Below are 21,912 nucleotides of genomic sequence, written 5' to 3' on the forward strand. Positions count from 1 at the left end.
CCCTGTAACTTATAAATCTGCTGGGTTTGAATTAAGTTATCTGGTCGCAAGGATGAAATAAAGTGCAGACCTCACAAACTGAAGGCTATATTTAGCATCATTAGAAATGGTGGGTTGAGGTTTTCAACTTTCCTATGGCAATGTGGAATGATGAAAGCTCAATACAGTTTTCCAAATGTGCTTTTTCAATCAAGTTTCTGTTTTTGAGATCCTTCTTGAGAAAATCTCACACAGAAGCTGGGAACTCACAAGGTTTACTGCTGTTCTATGTTTTGGGAGAGACACTGAAATTCCCACTTACCTGAGGTAATTCTGACAGTTGATTTCCATCCAACCAGAGATCCTTTAGATGTAAAAGAGCGCCAATAGATTCTGGCTAAAACAAACAAACAAAGATAATGTTATGGTAACAAAGATGCCATTGTTAGTCTTCCATTAGGGAGAGGGAACCCTAAATCATCATATAATGACTGGGTATGGGAGAGAATGCCTGTCTTCAGTTCTCTAAGATCAGGCCCTCCTCCTCCTAAAAATGCCCCAGTCTTTCCCCTCAGGCCCTAACTCTCCAGTCCTGACTCTCCCTATACCCCAATCACAATTCTGAACCCCTGAGAACTGTGTTCCCAGCCATATCTATGGAAATTCTGGCTTTGTAAGCATTCTTCTAGACCTCCCCAAAATATTTTGTGATCATAACTAAGGACAAAAACAAATTTCCATCTCTCTTGGATACAGACTTACCAAATTATATATTTCATTGTTTCCTAAATCAAGTTCCTCTAGCCTGCGCAGCTGGGTGAGAGAGCTATTAAAAAAACACACACACACACACACAACAAAACAAAGTGCTTAATAGTGGACTGAGACATGCTGAGCAACGCAGTATTCCTCACTTGTAGTTTCCAGGAATAGCACGCATTTGGATTTTATGGTAGGAGATACTACACAGGAAGGACTATTATGAGAAGGCTGGCACATCGCTAACTTTCCAAAGGACACCGGATCTTCTTTTGAAATAGTCCTTTTATATATATATATAGACTTCAATTCAACTAGTCCACACCCCCCCACCCATTTCCCCCAGAGACTCACTCAGGAAGATAGGTCAGAAGATTCTCTCTCAGTTCCAGAGAAGCCAAGTTATAAAGACTAGAAAGGAACACAAGAAAAAAACTATAAGGGACATTCCTGAGATTCTTCCTACTCCGCCTCTGCCACACACACACTCAACTAGTAGTGACTCTTAATAAAAGTCTCGTGTCACTTCCCAGGGTAAAAATATCTATTGCCACCACCTCCACCACCACCATGAAATCAACATCATCTCTACCTCCCAAAGGTTAATAACAGATGATAAAATCAATACAAGTGGAGTGTGTCATGACTACAAGGTATCCTTACTCAAATTTCTTACACATTTGGTATGTGGAAATAATTCACTAAAAGATAACCACTAAAGATCGCCATTGAAGGATAACCACCCCCTGGACCAAGACAGAAGCCAAATGCAAGCTTTAAACTTCCGTATTTTGAAGATACTGTTAACATAAAAAAACGGTAACAGCTTGAATCTCAAGGAGGAGCTCAGAGCTCATCTTCCAACATGGGCAGGAGACCATTCCTATTTTAAAGCATTGGGTTTTCTGAAAACACTTTCCACCTAGGAACACAGACTCACAGCACTGGGGAAATAACTCCTGTTTAAACACATCAGGGATAATGGAGCAATGCCTTACAAGGTGCCTGGAACTCAGGACTGACCTAACAAGTGGCAGCTATAGCAAGGTTGATTTTATCCTCACTGAACCCTAGAAATGGTGCTCTCTGCAGAAGACCCCCCCCCCCACGCCTCTTTGGGTATAGCCCTGTTAGGAGCATGATGAAATGAAACAGATGTTCTCCCCAGACTGAATATCTGGGTTAAATCCTGCCAGGCAGTGGCAATGCTGCGTCACCAGAGACCCTCACGCACCCAAGTTATGTGAGCCCTGCAAGACACACTGATTCAGAAGAGGAGTGACTGGTCCTTTACCACAACAGGCACCTCAACTCAACACCACCCCAAACTCATATTTTGCTAATATCACCATAGTTACATCCAGATTTGGAGGAATTTTATTTCTGAGCGTACAGAAGGAATCAGTTATTATCCCAACGTTTTAATCTGCCTTAATCCCCCACTCCCCACTTCCAACAAAAAAAGCTGAAATCCTGTATTCTAACAAAGCTGGTTTTGTAACATCAGAAAATTTAAGTCTGATTCAAATGAACACTATATACACAGCATAAAACCTGTTTGACAGAAAATATATCCTAATGGTACTATGAAATGTAAATTCTACATCTTCTTTAGTATTAGAAAACTATCAGTTTTCATGATTAAGGCCTGAGCAAACAAATTCCTTAAAATGTATGTTTCAAAAAATATTTTTAGTTGCAGACGGGCACAATTCTTTTATTTATTTTTATGTGGTGCCAAGAATCAAACACAGTACACCTCACACATGCTAAGCAAGTGCTCTACCACTGACCTACAATCAGTGCATTTTTTTTTAAATAAAACAAAATCCTTGCTAATAGGCAATCAAAGACCAATGTTTTTCAAATAAAAGGTAGCTCGTTGAGAAGTCACATTACCTAGTTCTACTTTTTCTTGTCCAGCTGTCTTTGTGAACAAAATAACAAGGGGGAAGTGGAAGGAAGGTGGTTGAGAGGTACTGATACCCAGTTCCCACTTCCAGAAGCCACTCTAACCTGTAAAGAATGTTGGTAAGCAATGCTTGAAGAGTCAAAGTTTTAAAATGAAGAGCTTTGTTTGAAGTATTAAGTATTCATGCAACCCCTAAACAGTCTTACTAGGGAGGTAGTAAGTCCTTGGCTATTTCCACACTTAGATTTTTAAAACTCACAGATAAGACTGTCATTTTTATCTATCAACATTCATTACTTTCACACCTATTGTGACAAACTAAGACATCTGTTGATAAAAGGAAGAAAGTCCTTCTTTTCTTTTTTTTTTTTTTTTTTTTCAGTGCTGGGGATCGAACCCAGGGCCTTGTGCATGCAAGACAAGCACTCTACCGACTGAGCTATCTCCCCAGTCCCCCAGTTAAATTTTAAAACTTCTCAACTCTGAGTATCTGCATATGTCTTCCCTCCTTAACCATAAAAGAACATTGGGATTTTTATCATTTTATGTATTTTAAAAATATGACACACATTTTAAAATTATCTTTAAATTTGTCTTGAAGGTAAAAGGCAAAGACCATAGTTACTAGAAGCAATGAATACACAGGCAAAAATACTACCGAAATGCCAACAGGTCTATGGCATAATTCCACCCTCATCATGCTAACACCCCAAAATCATATCCTGTTAAGTAAAACAGTGGTGCTACAAATACTCTTAGCTTCTGCTTTTTGGAGAATAGGGAAAACATAGATGGAAGGGTGCTATATTCAAAGACAACAAATGGGTTTTATTTGTTTGTTTGTTTGTTTTTATCTGTTTTGAGACAGGGTCTCATTATGTGTCCCAAGATAGTTTCAAACTCCTGGGCTGAAGCAATTCTCCTGCCTCAGGATCCTCAGTAGCAGGGACACATTTGCACCCAGAAAAAAAGTCCTATTTTTGTAACTTACAAAACTAAAAATTAACTTTAAGAAGGGTCTTCCTCAGGTAATGTTCCCACTATTTTAAAACTATTTAGAATAAAAATATTTGGGCATTATAATTAGACTACATCCATAGACCCACTGATGAAAGTCACTCTAAGTCTGAAAGCTCAAATCCTGGCCTATACCTCACTAAGAAGATGAATTTGTTTGGCCTGAGGTGCTTCATTACTGGATCTCAATGGCCCCTAAAACAAAATCATACCTGGTATGACAAAGAGGGATTAGTATATTTTCCCTTCAAGTTCATAGAGTCAGTTTTTAACCTTATCTCCTTGACAGTCCTTGTCCCTAAGTGTAGTTGGGTACCTTGCTTGGATGTGTGCCAAGTCAGGTCTTCAGAAAGACTGCTCCTGACCATAGCAGTCAGCCCCACCACTGAAAACCTCCTTGAAAGAGAGTCCCTAAAGAAAGTGAGCTGCCTCCTCTAGCTGCTTCTTCACTTACCATGCACTGTCTGTAATTGGTGACCCATGAGACAAGAAAGAATAGAAAGCAAAGAAATGGCTTTGTACAGACTCGCACCTCCTGCTTAAGCCCAAACCTCAGGGTATAACCTGGAGAAGTCATTCTCCATGCAGAGCACTACTGACCGAGTCCAGAATGGCACCACGACTTTCATTCTCATCAACAGTTCACCTGGGAAAGTCTAAGACCAAACAGCAGAACTCTACCAGCCCATTCTAGAATGTGGTTCTCCAAACTGCGGTGGCAGCCACTGACATCCCACGGGGTCTGTACAAACACAGAGTGGGAGCAGTGACACTAGCACAAAACTGAGGGATCTTCTTTTCTGCTCTTTCAGAATACAGTACCTTCAGTAGAGACTTCAACATAGTGCCCCTCCTCCTCAAGGCAACCTATTCAATTCAATTCAAGCATCCTGCATCTCTTACAGCTCCTCACAAAGAATGGGCTGCTGAAAAGTATTCCTAGTTTGGGCAAATTTAACCTAATTCTGTACACTTCAGAGCCCGGGCTCTTAATCACTAGGCAAGAGAGATGAGGAGACCCACTCCCAACATGCATTTGTCCATTGCCTCTGTTAAAACCCAACATTACAGGGACACAAGAAAGCATCAGGCACATCTAATGCTTTCACAAATGTACTTAAAACGTAGTTGGAGAATTACTAGTCTTTAACAGTCCTACTACAGAAAATGATATTGGCAATTTACTTATGACAGACATTATAATAACTGCTTTACCATAATTAACTTCATGGATGAGCAAACTAAGGCACAGAGAGGAAACATAAGGTCTCACAATTTTAAGTGGGAAAGCCACTTCACCTGGGTGTTTGCATTTCTAAGGATGATGTTCTACTTTCTCTCACTTTTAAGTGGTGAAGTCAACATCTGGAATTGGAAACACATTTATACTCAAATCCACATATTCAGTAAAAAGCATTCCTTCCACCTCTATCCTCTACCAATCCACCTTCCTACCACCAAGACCATTCTCAAGGGAAATGACCTTTTAAAAATTTCATTATGTATTCATCCAGAGTTTTCTTTTGTGCAAAGATAAGCAGGCATGAATATAATCTCTTTTTTTTTTCACTAGAAAGGTAGCATCTATATACCTCTGCCACTTTGCTTTCCCCAACTGACAGATCTGTGTGTCATTTACTACCTTGTACATATCAGCTTTTGCAGTTGTACAGTATCTTGATGTCTACATATACCTTAATTTAATCCAGTTCCTTACTAATAGATATTTTACTCTTTGATTTTGATTTCTGATAGATCAAATTTATGTGCAATAATGCATTCATCCTTATCATCTAACATAAAAATATGATTTGCTCTCCTCCCTGCCACTCCTACTACTTCCGCTGCCAAGGGAGTGGAGGGGTATCGCCATGCCAGCTCCTCAGGGAGAGAGTGACCAAAGCCCAGCCTCTCAGCACACTGTTCCACATGGGTTATAACAGCAGCACAAACGTTAGACTCTTGTAAATTGGAATGTAGTCCAACTATATTTTTAGGGTTCTATTTCAGGGACTGGATGAGTGGTTACTTTAAGGAATTTACATCTGTTCTCTGCTGTTTTTAAAAGTCCTTTTAATCCACTTGGATTCCAATGTCCCCCGCCCCCATTTTGGTGATCAAAATCATTAAAATGCTAAAAAATAAAGTAAAACTAAGACAGACCAGGCAAACAAATGGCAGTACACTGCAAAACCACTAAAATAATTAGAAAAAAATCTATTAACATTTATGGCAACATATTTGATTGGAGAAAACAATACTAATGGGGGATGGGGGTACTAACACTTTCATATTTCTGATCTTTCAACAAAAAATTAGTAATCTGGCTACAAGTTTCCTTATGGTGGCCTTGCTCTGGAAATCATTTTGTATTGTATTTTCTAGTAATTTCCAGGTGTCCCCAAAGAGCATTAAATATGGTAACAGGTATCAAAAAGATTTTCTCCTCTTAGGTCACACTCTTAACATAATATAGATACACAGTCCCACACTAAGTGGGCCATGGGCTCACTTAGTTTAAGACCACTCAAATTAAGGTCACCGTTCCCAAGGGCACCAGACACAAAATCAGACCTGCATGCTCTAGTTCAATCTGCAGGAGAACCTAAGGCCTACTCACTTGCACTACTTCTATCAGAAAATTTTCATAATTAAATGTTTATTGATAACAACCACTTAGTGGCTGATAGCTATCCTGGGTACTGCGCTAGTTCACCAGTTAAGTTCCTACTCCTCTAAGAATGCTATTTTTTGAGGAGAAAATTTAATTAAACGGGCAGTGGAAATATTTAGTCTAACTTATTTTTTTTAATAGTATTAATTTTCTTAACAGCAAAGAACAAGAACTGTCCCAGAGAAAGTTCCACAAGGTAAAGACAAAGCAGCAGACTCCAGAGGGACACAGGCTCCCGGACCCCAACCCACTCCATCAGCTCCTGCTCATGCCCTCTGGCCTGCTCTTCCTCTGTAGCAGCTGAGCACTTTGAAGGCTGGTTACATGGACCTGCCAAGTGCAAGCAACTGGACAAAGGACCTCAGTTCATTACTCACAGTTACATGACAAAGCATTTCCAATAAGAAAAACTAGGTCACCTTCCCAGTTACAGCATCATCCTTCAGCAGTACTGGGTTTTGTGAAAGGTCCATTTTTTTTTTTTTTTTTTATTGAGATACAATTCACAAATTATAAAATATACCTTTTTAAAGTGGACTATTGTGTGGTTTTTAGCACTTTATTTACAAGGTACACAAATATCACCACTAACTCATTGCAAAAAATTTTCACCTCCCCAAAAAGAAGTTCATACTCATCAGAAGTTATTCTTTACCCTCTCCCTGCCCTATCTGCCCTCTAGCAACCACTAATCTATTTCCCATCTCTATAGTTCTAACTAAACATTTTTGTACAAATGAAATCAGAAAATAGGTGACATTTTGTGTCTGGTTTCTTTTACTTAACATGTTTTTTCAAGGTTCATCCATGTTGTAGCACATAGCAGTAACCTCATTCCTTTTTTATGGCCAAATAATATTCTACTGAATACATATACTATATTTTGTTTATCTATTCACTCACTGATGAAAATTTGAGTTGCTTCCTTTCTGGCTATGATCAATAATGCTACTATAAATATTCATGAACAAGTTTTTTTATATGGACATATATTTTTAATTCTTCTAGGTATATATAACTAGGAGTGGAATTGTCAGGTCCTATGGGAACTAAGTTTGACTTTTCAAGGGACTGCAAAGGGGCTGCACAATTCTACATTCCCATCAACATATAATGTTTTCAATCTCTCTAAATCCTCATCAATCCCTGTTATCATTCATCTTTTTGATTATAATCATCTCAGTATGTACGAAGTGGTTATCTCGTGGTTTTGATTTGCATTTCCGTGTCACTTTTGAAAAGTAAAAAACACTGTGACATGCTTGAGTAGAAATCAATACAACTGATCTTAAGAAAAAGGTTTTCATTATTAAAATGTGCCTTTGGAAGACAAATTCATTTACACATTAAACCAGCATTTGATAACTCCTTAAAGAAAAGTATCCTCCCTGGTTTTTCCAAGGGAATCTCCCATGTGTTTTTAGTGATAGTAAAGTGAAAAGCCCTTGTTAACTATGTACTGTTTTCAAGGGCACATGTAAAAAAAAAAAAAAAAAAAAAATCATTTAAAAAATCATTTTTAAAAAATTAGATATCTTTCTTAAAGCCTATGCAAATCTGGGAACGCTAGGGCATGCACTGGATGCCCTCTGGCTCCTCCACTGCCACCTGTCACCTTCAGTGACATGGAAGTCATATATTGAATTTTACCCTTCTTCTAAAAGGGTCTTTAAAAATTGCAATATGCAAAGACCTTCATGAAACAGAAAGGGCCTTGAAAGTGAGGAAGAAACTAGTGCGCTCATTGTGAAAAGCTCGCCGTAAAGAAACTGTGGCATCTTCAAGAAAGTGCCAGTGTCAGCCCCAGCACCCGCCAGCAGTGCACACATGGCGGGTTACCTATCTCCAGCGTACCAGGACACGGGCGCTGCTCAGGGGGGTCAACGCCAGCCTCTCGAGTGCAGTGCCCAGAGGAGCACCCGCCTCACCGCAGCCACTGGCAACGTCTCTCCCCCATGCCTCAGCTCCCTTCGCCACACACAAGCTAATACAGCTGCTCTCGCTGCTTGTCAGAATTAGCTCTAAGCTTCCTGGCAGAAAAGTAAATGTGATAAATGTCAGAACTGTTATTAAAAAGGAAGCAGCTTCCCATTCTTTTGGCAAGATATTTTTTCCCTAAAAATAACTTTTTCTCTCCCTGATACCTCTTTATATCAGAAAAAATAAAGCAATATTAAGAGACGGTAATCAATCTTCTTTAGAAGATTTTAGAGCAACAGAAGCCATATTTTCATAGTTGTTTCTTCATAACAAATTTTCAAAGAAACTGAATATCCAGCATTAGGCCAGAAGAGGGGCTGCCTAGGAATAGGCCAACAGGGTCCCAGCACAAAAACCCCGACTTTCACCTGTCTGCCTACAATGCGCTGCAGGAAGTAAGAAGAGGAACGGAGGCAACCCAGGGAGCCTTTGTCACATGCAGGTGCTGAGGATGAGAAAACCCTCCTGTTTGCAGACACAGGGAGTTGATCATTATGGATTGGATGTGTGGTGTCCCCGACAAGCTCATGTGTGAAACAATGCAAGAAGGTTTAGAGGAGAACCTGAAGGTGGGTAGGTGTGGCTGGAGGATGTGGGCACTGGGGCATGGCTTTGGGGGTATATATTTTGTATGTGGTGAGTGGAGTCTCTCCTCTCTGCTTTCCTATCATCATGTGATCTGCTTCCCTCTGCCACTCTCTTACACCATGATGTTCTGCCTCACTTTAAGCCCCAAGGAGTGGAGCCAGCTGTCTATGGATTGAGACCTCAGAAACTGTGAGCCCTCAAATAAACTTTTCCACCCCTCAAATTGTTTTGATTGGATCTTTTAGTCACAGCAGCAAAAAAGCTGGCTAAAACACCAACCAAGACCCTGCTCTATCAGAGTACAAGGAGCACACTCCAATTACATACCTCCAACCAGCCAGCAAAAGACGACGGCTTTTACTCCTCATTACAAGGTGGGCCAGGAAACCTACAGGCGTGGGACCTATTTCACCTTTCCTATTGGGTAAGGCGTGACAAAACAGGTAGAATTTCAATCATTAACTGAGGAAAACCCTCAGCCCTTTTGGCAAAGAGAGGAGGCAGGTAAAAAATGTTAAAGTTCACTTTTATGAAAGGTTTTGAAGTCTGGTTTGAGCAGAGTTTGTAAGGATCTATAGACAGCATGGTAAAAATTTCACCATGCATGCTGCTATCATAAACTACAATTACCAAGTGTCTGAAACTGCAGTCTCCAAGCTTAACTAGAAAAATAGTTGTGGCAGATTTTTTAAAGCAAGCATTACAGACCCAATACTCTGCAGGTAACAGCAGAGTTGCACTGGCACAAAAGAAACCGAGAGACTCTCAAACCCCAACGAGATCCCTGCTTCTCACTCTCCACAGGCCCTGGAGAGACACCAAAGGAATCCCTGGGAGTACAGGAAGTGGATTCTGGGAACCACTGGCACAGAACTGAGCTGACCCCCAAACACTCTATTCTAGAATGGCAGTCTCCGTCATTTAAGAATATACCTTCATAACCCTTACATTTATTTTTAAAACACAAATATATATGCCAATATAGTGTGTATATTATATACATGAAAAATATACATGAAAACAAGAATTTATAGAAGCTTTTAAAAAACAAAAGAAAAATATTTTCATTAAAGAGACAAACATATTTTCATCTCTCATCTGTTAGAACAATGGGATTGAATGCTTTATTGTTTTAAAAATCTTTTGTTTTACATTTGGTGACAATTAGTTGTATTTCTTTTGGTTTAGTGACTGTAAAAGATTTAAAAAGATACCTCACAAAATTACACTAATTCAAAAAGAACCACCTCATCAGCTTCGTAAATCAACATACTAAGTTTTAAAATTTCTTCTAATTACAGAAACATCTGTGTTGAGATTCAACTGGTAAGTTACCATCTTCTCTGATGCCAATTACTTGTTCATGAAGACTAATCAGAAGATGCTGCACTTTTGTATATTTTAACAAAAGGTGTAAAAAAATCCACTGGGTGAGTGTCCCACTCATTGGTGAACAACACCAGTGCTCTGAAGGACTGAGTAACGTGTGGATGTACTGGAAACTATCTCCTGTTGCAGAAAAGGGTCAGCAAATTTGGGACATGATTATTCTGGAAAAGAGAAATGTGCCAGAAAGCCAGTATTCCTCCATGTAATTCAAAAGATTCCATGACCCCTCTTCATCTCATTACAAAGTGTTATGAGATTCTACTATAGCCAGGCTCTGAAAGTTCAACTGAAAATCTGTCAACTTTAAAGTGGTGCAAAAGTGATATGCATTTAGTGGAATTCTGATCTTTTCCTGAGCTAGTGATATTCATTACCATACCCTTTTTTTGCGATGCTGGTAGTGGCACTGAGCTGGGACTCCCAGTCAGCCACATGATCATGAAGGAACACAACCAACACTAACATGTATGGAGCTGCTAAGCTATGCTCTTCACTAGGGTAGGTGCATTAAATGCCTTTTGATTGATGATACTTTCAACTTACAATGGGTTTATGGCAATGTAATTTCCACTGTAAATTGGGAAACATTTGTATTTCAGACTTACTTTTTCAAACCAGACTAGTGGTTACCTGCGGTGTAGCCACTAAGCATTGGGCATGAACTACGATGCTTGGCAAAGCACTGAAAGTTCACCAACCAGCATAGTGCTAAACCCTTTTGCTTGTGGGATGCTCAATCTCCTCTCCAGAAACTTCGCTACACACAGCAAGCAGTCACATGGGATTCAGGGACTGAGTGGAGGATGCAATTCTTTCTGCACTGTTTGGATTAAAACAAAACCCAATATCTTCTCATACACCAACGGGTGATGCAGTGCACTCCCGGAGCACTTAAGACAGCAACAACTTACTGCAACCTGCACAGAGGCACCCAGAGAAGTAGCAGCAAACTTACAGGGGCACCACAGAATACTTCGGATTTGAGAGCAAAACAGCAATATTCAACATCTGTTGGGCTTCATGAGGACCACTAGCTCAGTAGTTCAGTTCCAACATTAGGCAGCACTATGTTCCTCCCAAGGATTTTTAGTGACTACTGTGATAAAAAGTAAGTACTGGGTAACAAATCAATGTGGAAAAGGGCAATGAGGTGGTGGTTTGGGAAGCTGAGCAGAGCGCTCAATAGGTACTCACATCCCATAGTAAAGAACAGGGCATACTTAAGAATAAAATAAAAAGATTCCTTCAACTTATTTACAATTTTCTCCCCAAAAAATTAGTTACAAGGTTGTTAGGACATAAATACTTAATTAAGTTGTTTGGACCTAGCTATTTACTAATTAGAACTATTAGGGTTCTAGGAGCACTAAGAAAAACTTACTGAGCCCATGAAGCCCCTCAGAACCAAGGTCTATGGTGACAGCAAAGTAGGGGGAAAAAAGACTGGCACCAAGAGGCCAAATTTTAGTTCCAGTGTTCCCAGGAACTCCCAGAACCTCTCCAACATAACTGAGCCTGGGCAAATGAACACAGGATGGGAGAGAGGCTTGCAGGAGCCCAGCTTCAAGGCACTCACTGTAAATCTGCTTGTCCTATAAAGCCTGTGGCCCTCTCCTCCAGTCTGGGTGTTCCTGCCCATCCCCAGGAGGCCCAAGTCCTTGAGAAATCCCTAGCTCTCCACGTTAATGCCAAGTACTGCATTAGGTGCCAAGAGGAGAAACAGAGGACCTGTCTTCATGGGTGCTCAAAAGGTCAACACTAATGTGGCTTACTCATTTGATTACATAAGCAGGGTGAATTTATGCAAAATTTGTACTTCACACTCTATAAAAAGTAAGTATCAGTCATTCAAATGGCCTGAAGATTGAATAGGTGTGCCTCCTTCTTTACAAAACCATTTTCTGAGAAATTGCACTGGTTACTAAATATATGGTTAATCAAATATGTTAAATGCTATAAAGAAACCAGCTGAGAATCCTTTGTGAAAATGAGGAATCTTTTCCCTGAGGAAAGTTCCTAAGTTGTCCAAATATAACTTGCTTATGTCTATCTGAGACTTTCTCAACAATTCACTATTTCAGCTCTTTCAAGTGCTTCTTTATCATGGCCTAGGATCCCAGGGGTGCTCAATCCTCTCACAGGATGTTTGTTCTTTGATTACTTCTTTCTACGAAATCTGTCTGTACTCAGAGGACAGGTTATTACTTGAACATGCAGAAATCTTAACTTCAACAGGAAGAAATCATAACATTTCTTACTATAGTACCAAAAATATTAACAATCAATAAAGGAAACTCTATTTCTCATTTATGTTCGAAAACTGACCTAATAAAATTAGTTCAAGTTCAAAGTGGCATTTTTTTTTTTTTTTTTTTTACAGGGGTTGCGGGGGAATAATCAGTATGTACAGTGCTCTAATGGTAAACACAAGCTGATTAAATCTAAAAAAAAACAAAAACAAAAAAGAAAACTACCTTTATTATCGATAGAAAGTGCAGATACACAAAAAGTCCTGAACAAAAGCAGGTACAGATACGAACAGAGGATGGAATAAGAAATATTATAATTTATTCTAAAATGATTATTAAACATTTTCCATTAAAACAGTGTAGTAGAGTGTTTACTCAAACTCCAGTCTAATAAGAACATATTTTCTCTTAAAGCAATAAACCTTTCTAAAAAGACATGAAGCAGAAAATAGGGAAAGATAGGAATCAGGGGCTAGAAGGGAAGACCACTGGGCTAGCAGCAGGCTGGGAATGAATGGGAGGGAGCATACCAGGAGAACTGGACTTCAGAGACCCTGAGGAGCAGGAGGAGGCAGAGTCAGTTTGAGTGTTTAGTAGCTACTATACTTAAGGATTTTAAAATTACAAATAAATGAAACTTGATATAATAAAAGTAAAGTGTGAGTGCATGAACTCCACAAACTCCACAACAGAATAAAACTGCTGTTCCTCTGCCATGGATCCTATACACTCAGGGTGCACTGGGGGCTTCCCATCTCCTGTCCTTCCTGCAAGCTAAGGACACAAGTTTTGATCAGCAAGACAACTGGCACAAATTTAAAACACCAGTGCATACCTCAGGAAAACATTGACTTGCTGTGTGAAACAGGGTCCCAGGGTTTCCAAAAGAGAGACAGAGGTGCCTGTTGAAAGCACCTGTCGACCTCTGGAGAGAAAACCTTTGCAGGACAGAGTCAGATGGCTGGGTTCAACCCTCACTGTGATTCTCAAAGGGCAGGTTTGTTTTGTCTTAGAACTTAGGCAGGACAGGTAAATGGTGGGAAATCACTCCAGATAAGAGTGGGAACATTGGTCCCTGATTAAGGTCAGCCAATTGGGCTTTTAAGCGGTTAAAGAAGAACCACTTCATCACCAGACTTAACTCACTAGGTCCTGAAGAAAAGAAAGTCTGATGAGATCATTCAACTAGTTATTTGCGGGAGTGTCTAACAGCATTTACTCACCAGCACACATCCCTTCCTCAAAGGATCTGATCTCCTGCTATGCCTACCTCCCCCACTGCTTGTATACCAGCAGCGTGGAAGAGTGCCATCCCCTCCCACTCCTGTTTTCCAAACACACCATCCATCGTCACTCCCTGTTCTTGGGACTACAATTCACAAATGCTGTCAGACACAGCTGCTATTTAGGGGCACATTCTTTAAATCTGCAGTGGAGTTCTTTGTGTACCCTCCTCCCTAGTATGGTGTAAAATTACCATTAGCAGCATAGCTTCCAATAGTATTTACTAAGTACTAGTAAGTAAATTAGTTACTTTGCTTAAGTTAACTACTACTTTGGAATCCATTAAAGAGAACTTCCAAACACATGAGGTTTCTTACAAGTAGCAGCATAGTTCAAAACCATTAAGATTTAGGAACAACTGAATGCAAAAACACAAGAGGTTGGCTATGATCTTTCTTAAAGGTAATAGTGAAGAATAGCTTTTGAAAATAGAGCTATGAAAGGGGAGAAGGAGGGAGCTAATAATATAGATGCCCTTTTACCCTGATAAACACAAACTTCACATAAAAACTTACTTGCCAATATTTTCAGGCAGAGACTGTAATGAGATGTCATTTACAGAAAGACATGTTAAATTCTGTAATTCAGGAAAGCTTTCTGGCAACCTACAACAACAACAACAACAAAAAAAAAACGTAAATTAAAAAAGAAAAGCAGTATGTATTAAGCATATGATGGTGACTTCTCTGTGCTAACTGAAATTACCTTCAAAATTACATTGTAGGTGACATATGCTTTGTCTTCATATATGTATATGACACTTGCAAAGAAAAAAATAAAGGTTTTATCTACCTAATAGAAGTACAGGGGCATGATGAAATACTTGTTGAGGGGGTAATGCAGAAGTAATTATAAAGAGAGCAGGTGTGCAGGTTCTAAGAATAAAGGGGGAAATATTGTGGGACTACTAAGCACTATGAAAAAAAAAAAAAGAAAAATTGCCACAGCAGCTGAAAGTGCCTATGAGTGTAAACACTTTATTGATTAGCAGAAAATAAAGAGGAAATTTCACCCGCCCACAAGATTATAACAAAACACAAGACAGCTGCTCAAAATGTTTATTCCTGTAGCTTATAATACCCAGAGCAAAGGATTTCTTAAAATTGATCAGCTGAAGCCAACTGCTACTTTCTTAACTTTTTTCTTTTAATTCAAAATGTCACTCACTTGAGATAATTATATATTTCACGATGTTCTTCTACACAAAAGCAGGGGTTTTTTTATATGTCCTTACACTCTGCAGAATAGTAAGGCTTCAAAATAAAATCATTATTTAAAATTTACAAAGAAATTTTACTTTCAATATTCCTTTGATTACCAGAGTATAGGGAGAAAAACAAAATCACTAAAGGCAAAAAGATCTCATTGCATCTGAAATAAAACACAATACATACACATAAACCTGTTAGTACAGACAACAGAACTACAAATCTGTTACTTTTTTCAGCAGGGAGAAACTTCTGGCTTTAATGACAGCCCCTAGATTGAAATCTTTCATTTTTCTTTTTCTAGATTCTTTTTTGGGGTGTGAGAATAAAACATGTTACAATTTGACATTCAATATAGGTTAATTCCGGACTGCAAAATCAAATTCAGGCCCTCAGGAACAGGGTATTAACTAGAATGTATATAATCATTAAATTATGTTTTTGGAACAGTTAACAGTTATGTTTAGAACAGAGCTAAGATTTTTACTTATAATCTTAAAAAGTCAATACATCTGGTTTGCCTGAGTTTTTACCAGACAGTATATATCTTTTTTTTTTTTTTAATTTTAAAACTAGCTGAAAGGGTCTTAAACATAAACAAATGTTCTAAATGTCTGATTTGCATTTTTGCAGTTGTTAACATTCACAGCCATGCTAGTATAAGGTGAGGAGGAAGCAGAGACTTAAGTCCAGGGAAGCTGAAGTCTGAGCTTCCCACTCACTAGCTGCACCAACTGAAAAGTCCAGCCCATCTATCTGAGCCTCTGCTTCTTCAGTCATAAAATAAGTGGTCAGAGTCAGCAACCAGGATCCCTTCAACTCACAGCATACTTGAAAAGCGGAAATGGATTGCTTTAAGAACTCCACCAAATAGGAGCCCAGGATAAAACAAGTAAAGCCTCATGCAACACAGCTGTGTACTAGTGGAGAGTTGCGAGAATGGTGAAGTCAAATGTCCCCAGGCAGAAGAGAAGGAAAACTGAATAAACCAAAAAAGGGACTAAGCAATGAGTGGTTAAAAAGGCTGAACAGCAACACAATGAGAATTTACCCACTTGCCTAACCCTGCAAACTGCCTTAAGCAGGGTTCAGTTCAACAAGCATTTATTGAGCACTTTACTCCATTCCAGAATTATAGTTTGGCTGGAAATACAGTAATAAATTAATAGAGGAAAACAAGTAACTTCCTCAGTCCAATTGGGAAGTCCTGGCCAAAGGGATAACTGGTTAAAAGGATAACTTAAGTGTAAATTTCAAGTGTTATGAAAAAGTTCTATAGAGGGTTCTATAAAAGTTCAGAGGAGGGGGCCATGAGGAGTTAGCAGGAAAGGCTTCCTGAAGACATGCAATGCTCAGCTGCGTCGTTGGGAGGTGAAAGGGTTGGTAGAGTCAGGAAGAGACAGGTGTGAAATGAACTAACTGGGGCTAAGAGTGTGGCCCAGTGTAGTGCACTTATCTCGAAAGTCTGATCTTCAGTACCACAAAAAAAAAAAATGAAGTAAGTAGAAGCACTTTTACAGCAGAGAGTGATGACTGATACAGGCAACAGAGGGCAATATGGGTGCAAAGACAGGCTAAGCTGAGCGGGGATGGGGAGGCTTGCGTAGCATATCTTGGAGCAGTGACTATTTGACGGGGACAGTGTCATGATGTCCCCTAATAGCTCATGTGTGAGACAATGCAAGAAGGTTTAGAGAAGAAATGATTAGATTATGAGAGCCTTAACCTAATCAGTGAATTAATCCCCTGAGTGATAACTGAAGGCGGGTAGGGCATGGCTGGAGAAGGTGGGTCACTGGAGCATGCCTTTGGGGTACGTATTTGTACCTGGGGAGTAGAGTCTGCTTTCTGATCGTCATGTGAGCCAATTCCCTCTGCCACACTCTGCCATGATGTCCTGCCTCACCTTGAGCCCCAAGGAGTGGAGCTGGCTGTCTATGGACTGAGACCTCTGAAAACGTGAGCCCCAAATAAAGTTTTCTTCCTCTACAATTATTCTGGTTGAATCTTTTAGTCACAGCAACGAAAAAGCTGACTAAAACAGGGAGCTATAGAAGATTTTAAGGAGAGAGGCAACTGATGGAAGATGGCTAGGAAAGAGGACAAGATTTGAGGACAGTGATGAGTTAGGACAGGGATGAGTTAGAACACTACCAGATTGCAGCTTGCTGGATCACTATTTTCCAGTCATAAATGGTAAAGGTAACTTAATCACTGAAATTCAAAAAAGGAAAACCAGAAATATTTTAAAATCATATTTATTTCTTGAAAATAAGGATAGAGCAAAAACAAAACAGGACATTTCTCCAGCACTCTAGACCCACGATGTCCCAAGCAATTCTAAAACAAATAAGATGAATCCCAAATTCTACTTCAATCTCAAGAAAGAATACCATTCTACTAATGCTGCTTACAGAACCTTGAGGATTCTAGAAATGGACCCACTTGGACCAGAAAGACCTCCAGAGACATCCAAGAGATGTCTATTGCCATGTGAGCACCAACTCAGTTGCCACGGCAACACAGACAGCTGGAGGCCCGCAGTCAGTGGACTCATGACTAAGTCAGGAACCATATGAGAGACTCACAGCAATGCCAAAAGGGCAGAGCTGGAGTAAGTAGCAAAACATCAACAGGTGGCTTTGTTTGGAAGGATAAACCCCCCAAAATTCCCAAGGCTACTGCTAAAGTTAAAAAAAAAAAAAAAAAAAAAAAAAAAAACATGGTTTTGAGGGGGTTTTACTTCTTAAAGGAGAGTTATAGGAAAGTTGAGATTCCAAATGTTTTATTACTGGAGAGAAAATACAGATCTAATAAGTCTTCTCCCTGGTTAATTGTGGTATGAGCTCTCTGATAGTTTGGATCTCAGTCTGGATTTATCCAATAAGACAGGAGGGATTGATGGGGGAGAGATGAACTACTACATTTCTTCAGAAATGCACTCCTCACTCCTGTTTTTGTACCCTTCTATGTTCTCCCCTTTATCCTACAACATCCTTTCAGTGTTTTTATAGACAGCACAGTATGCCTTTCATTGTGCACTATCTATAACTAAATATTTAGGTGAGTCACCCATCCTCAATAAAGGTAATAATGCAACTAGCACCTCCAAGATAGGTAACCTGGTAGTGTCCTTCACTTGGCTTTTGAAAATGATATCCTTAATACTACAGATAGAAGAATAAGCAGAAAGGTTACCTAGTCAGTGGGTTTCCGCTGAAGTCAGCTACCTGCAGTGCTTTACAGAATGAGATGCTTTCTGGAATCTCAGGAATATCTGTAGAAGTAAAAAAAAAATTTATCACCATTGTTAATATTTTCATATTTTTCAAGCTGGACCCCTGTCAAAGGGAATATCCAAGGGCTGGGAGTATATTTCAGTGGTAGAGAACTTGCTTAGCATGTGTCCCTGGGTTCCACCTCCAACACTGGGGGGTAAAAAAAAGAATATCCAGAAATCACTACCTTCATTCAATGTGGCATAGATCTATAAAGGAGTTTTGTACATTTATTCTTGCTTTTCTAATAGAAATACATTCTTAATGGAAGCATTCTTAATGGAAGAAAAATTATTACAAAGAACCACCACCTGACTACCACCAAGTCCCACCCTATCACAAGTCACTGACAGCATTCGGTCCTAATTCCTATTAGACTTTTTTCTTATGTTTTCATAGGGTTGTATGAGTACAAGTTTGCTAAAGAAGCGTATCTTTAAATTATGGATTTTCTTCTGTTACAAACAAAAATGGAAATAAAGTACAAAGAAAACTGAAAACACCAACAGTCTTATCACCCCAAGATAAAATTTTGCTCTAAAGCACTTTCAGTTGTCATTCACAAACACACAATAGGTTGTTGTTATGGTTTGGATATGAGGTGTACCCCAAAATCTCACATGTGAGACCATGTAAGAAGGTTCAGAGGTGAAATGATTGGGTTTTGAGAGTCTTAACCTAATCAACGAATTAACCCCTGATGGGAATAACTGAGTAGTAACTGGTAGGTAGGGTGTGGCTGGGGGAGATGGGGTACTGGGGCGTAGCTTTAGGGTATATATATTTTGTATCTGTCCAGTGGGATCTCTCTCTGATCACTGTGATGTAAGTTGCTTCCCTCCACCACCCTTTCCTGCTCAAGCCTGACCTTGAGCCCAAGGAATGGAGCCAGCCTTCTATGGACTAATACCTCTGAAACAGTGAGCCCTTAAATAAACCTTTTCTCCTTTATAGTTGTGCTGGTCGGGTAATTTAGTCCCAGCAGCAAAATAGCTGACTAAAACAGTTGTATTTCATGATATTTTTTCAATTTGTATTATACAAACTTCTTTTCCTTGATCATTTTTCAAATAGTCTTCCATTCCTAATGGCAGAAAAACACACTGCATATATTTTCAGACTTCATTTAATCAATCCTCCATTGTTGGACATCTAGGTTCTTTCCAAGTTCCTGATGTTATAATTATATTTATGCCAATTTCTGATTATTGCCTTAGGCTAAGTTCCCAGAAGTGGAATTACTGCTTCCAAGGCATTAACATCTCTTCAGCACTTGATAAACATTAAGTTGCTTTAAGGGGGGGACAGTCTGTACCTATTTATACCTTCACCAGCCTGTCCAAGATGCTCAATTCAACATCTCTCCTTTCTTTTACATTTAAAAAAAATGTCAATTTTGTTGGTAAAATAGTCTGGCAACATTCTAATTTATATTCCTTTTATTACTAATGAGGCCTTACTGGCCACTAAATATTTGTGATTTTAAAATGACGGAAGCTGTTATTTTGAATTCCTCATTCTGTTGGTACAAACCCTAAGATTATAGCTCTTTGGGCTTTAAAAGTTTAGTTCATACCATTTAATTTCAAGAATACATTTACTTTGGACATATTAACATGGAGAAGGGTGAAAATAGAAAAGGTCCTGGTCCCATGCTGTTTCTTCCACCAGTTTGACAAATGCAGGCTGAGCCAAAACATACTTAATATTTCTAAATTGGGGGTAGAGAGGAGAAGTGAGAAATAAAGGGAGGAATGGAGTATTGCTCTACCAACCTCAGAGTAATCAAATGCCACATGAGAGTTTTTAGTTCAAATTTAAAAGTCTAAAACATTTGAATGTATGGTGATGTTTTTCTCATAGTATTATCTGATTTGCACGTCATGTAAGAGTGGAGAAAACCCCACTAAGATCCTAATTTCATAAATATGATAGGTAGGTAGTAGGTAAGCAGACAGACAATGTTGTCCACAGTTGGGTCTGGAATGGAATTTTAAAACTCAAAGCATTTGTGGGTTCTGAGATACAAATATAGCAGCAGCCTTTTGATAAACATTACCTTATTTATTCCCTTCAAAAATATGTTATTTTAACTTCCATTGTCCATAATAGGCCCTAAGGCTCAAAGAGATTAAGTGACTCACTGGTCACTACCTATTTCACCGAGTACTGGCTGACCCATGCTGAAGCCCAGCACTGCCATGTTCAACAATGAACCAACACACCTAAATGCAGGACAGGATTCAGCACTGCTGCTGAGGCAAGTGAGGCAGCCACATGCCATGGTTTGCCTCAGTCGGGAAAGCACTGGCCAACCTGGACCCTCCGTAAAGTCTCTCTCTCCAGCACTTTGGGTCCCAGGGAGTAGTCTACATGAGGCTGAAAAAAGAGGTGCCTCACAAGTGCTGAGGAAGAAGGTCCAGCCACAGTTCAACACAAATTATACAGTGGCCACTGCCCTATCAAGGACAAACAGCATCTGCTCAGGGTGAAAAACAAGGATACGTCAGTTATGTAGAAGTCTTTACTGTTACTCAGAGCATCAAAAGCATGAGCCTGAGAAGAGGAGCCAACCAAGGGCTGTGTGAGTAGTGACCCCAAGAAACTCTGGGCAGAGCTGGTCTGGAATCCAGGGACCAGGGATAATGGCAGAGGTGTCCAGAGAACACAGCTGAACCAAATCCAGACAGAGGCAACCCAGAGGTCTGGAATGGAGGAAGGCATTCCCTTTCTAGACTAAACTGCACACACACTGTAGCAAAGAGCAAACGGGACCAAACTCCGTTTCTGCTGTGCTCTGAACCAGTGACCATAGAGGAGAAGCCTAGACACCAATGTGACCTTGATACACACTTCCAACTTAGGGTCGTGGTAAGGATAAAGAGGGCCAAGCAAACTGAAGAGGAGGAGCATCATTAACCGAAAGAGATTTCAAGGATTTTTGCTGATTTTTAAAAATTATTTGACAAAAATTATTAAACCCTGAATAGGCATCTACTTACATATAAGTAATAGAAATACATATTATATATTTAGTATTATTATATACTCAGTATAGTGATAATACTCAGTATTAATGAGATTTTCATCTAGTCATTAAGGTATAGTAACACAAAACTTCTACTTGCTAACATTTAGCTCAAGCTTCCATAAAGATAAAAAAAAGAAAAATGTTTTAATCATACTTTATTCATATTGGCCTAATAAGGCCACATAAACCCAAAAATAAAATCATAAAATTTGATATTTACAAAATGTCTCAGGTTGATTGTAAAATTTTTTCCTTACAAATTTCCTAAGATGATCTTTTAATTTGAACCCACTTTAAGTTATCATTATTTCTGATTAGAATTGCTTTCAATTGGGCTGGGAATGTAAACACCAGCGGTAGAGTTTTGCTTAGCCTGTGTGAGGCCTTGGATTACATCCCCAGCGCCCTAAAGGGAAGGGGAAAAAAGAAAAAAAAAAAAAGAATTGCTGTCAATTAATAATAAAGGAGTGAAAGGAAACTCAGAGTAGAGGAGGGAGAAAAGGAGGAAGGAGGAGAAGGAATTGAAATCAAATTCCTTGTATGTATAATTTTGTCAAAATGAAC

The 21,912-nt window shown here is 39.3% G+C and overlaps 1 protein-coding gene across 1 annotated transcript in view; it reads right to left on the reverse strand.

Annotated features, from left to right (window-relative positions):
- LRRC1 (leucine rich repeat containing 1) overlaps positions 1-21,912 on the reverse strand; it is a 125,177-nt gene that overhangs the window by 26,722 nt on the left and 76,543 nt on the right. Inside the window, 5 exon segments of the mRNA XM_079147641.1 lie at positions 302-376; positions 742-805; positions 1,093-1,149; positions 14,347-14,436; positions 18,238-18,316. Coding sequence (XP_079003767.1) covers positions 302-376; positions 742-805; positions 1,093-1,149; positions 14,347-14,436; positions 18,238-18,316 — 365 coding nt within the window.

This window comes from Sciurus vulgaris, assembly GCF_902686455.1.
Source record: "Sciurus vulgaris genome assembly, chromosome: 7".
NCBI classification, from domain to species: domain Eukaryota; kingdom Metazoa; phylum Chordata; class Mammalia; order Rodentia; family Sciuridae; genus Sciurus; species Sciurus vulgaris.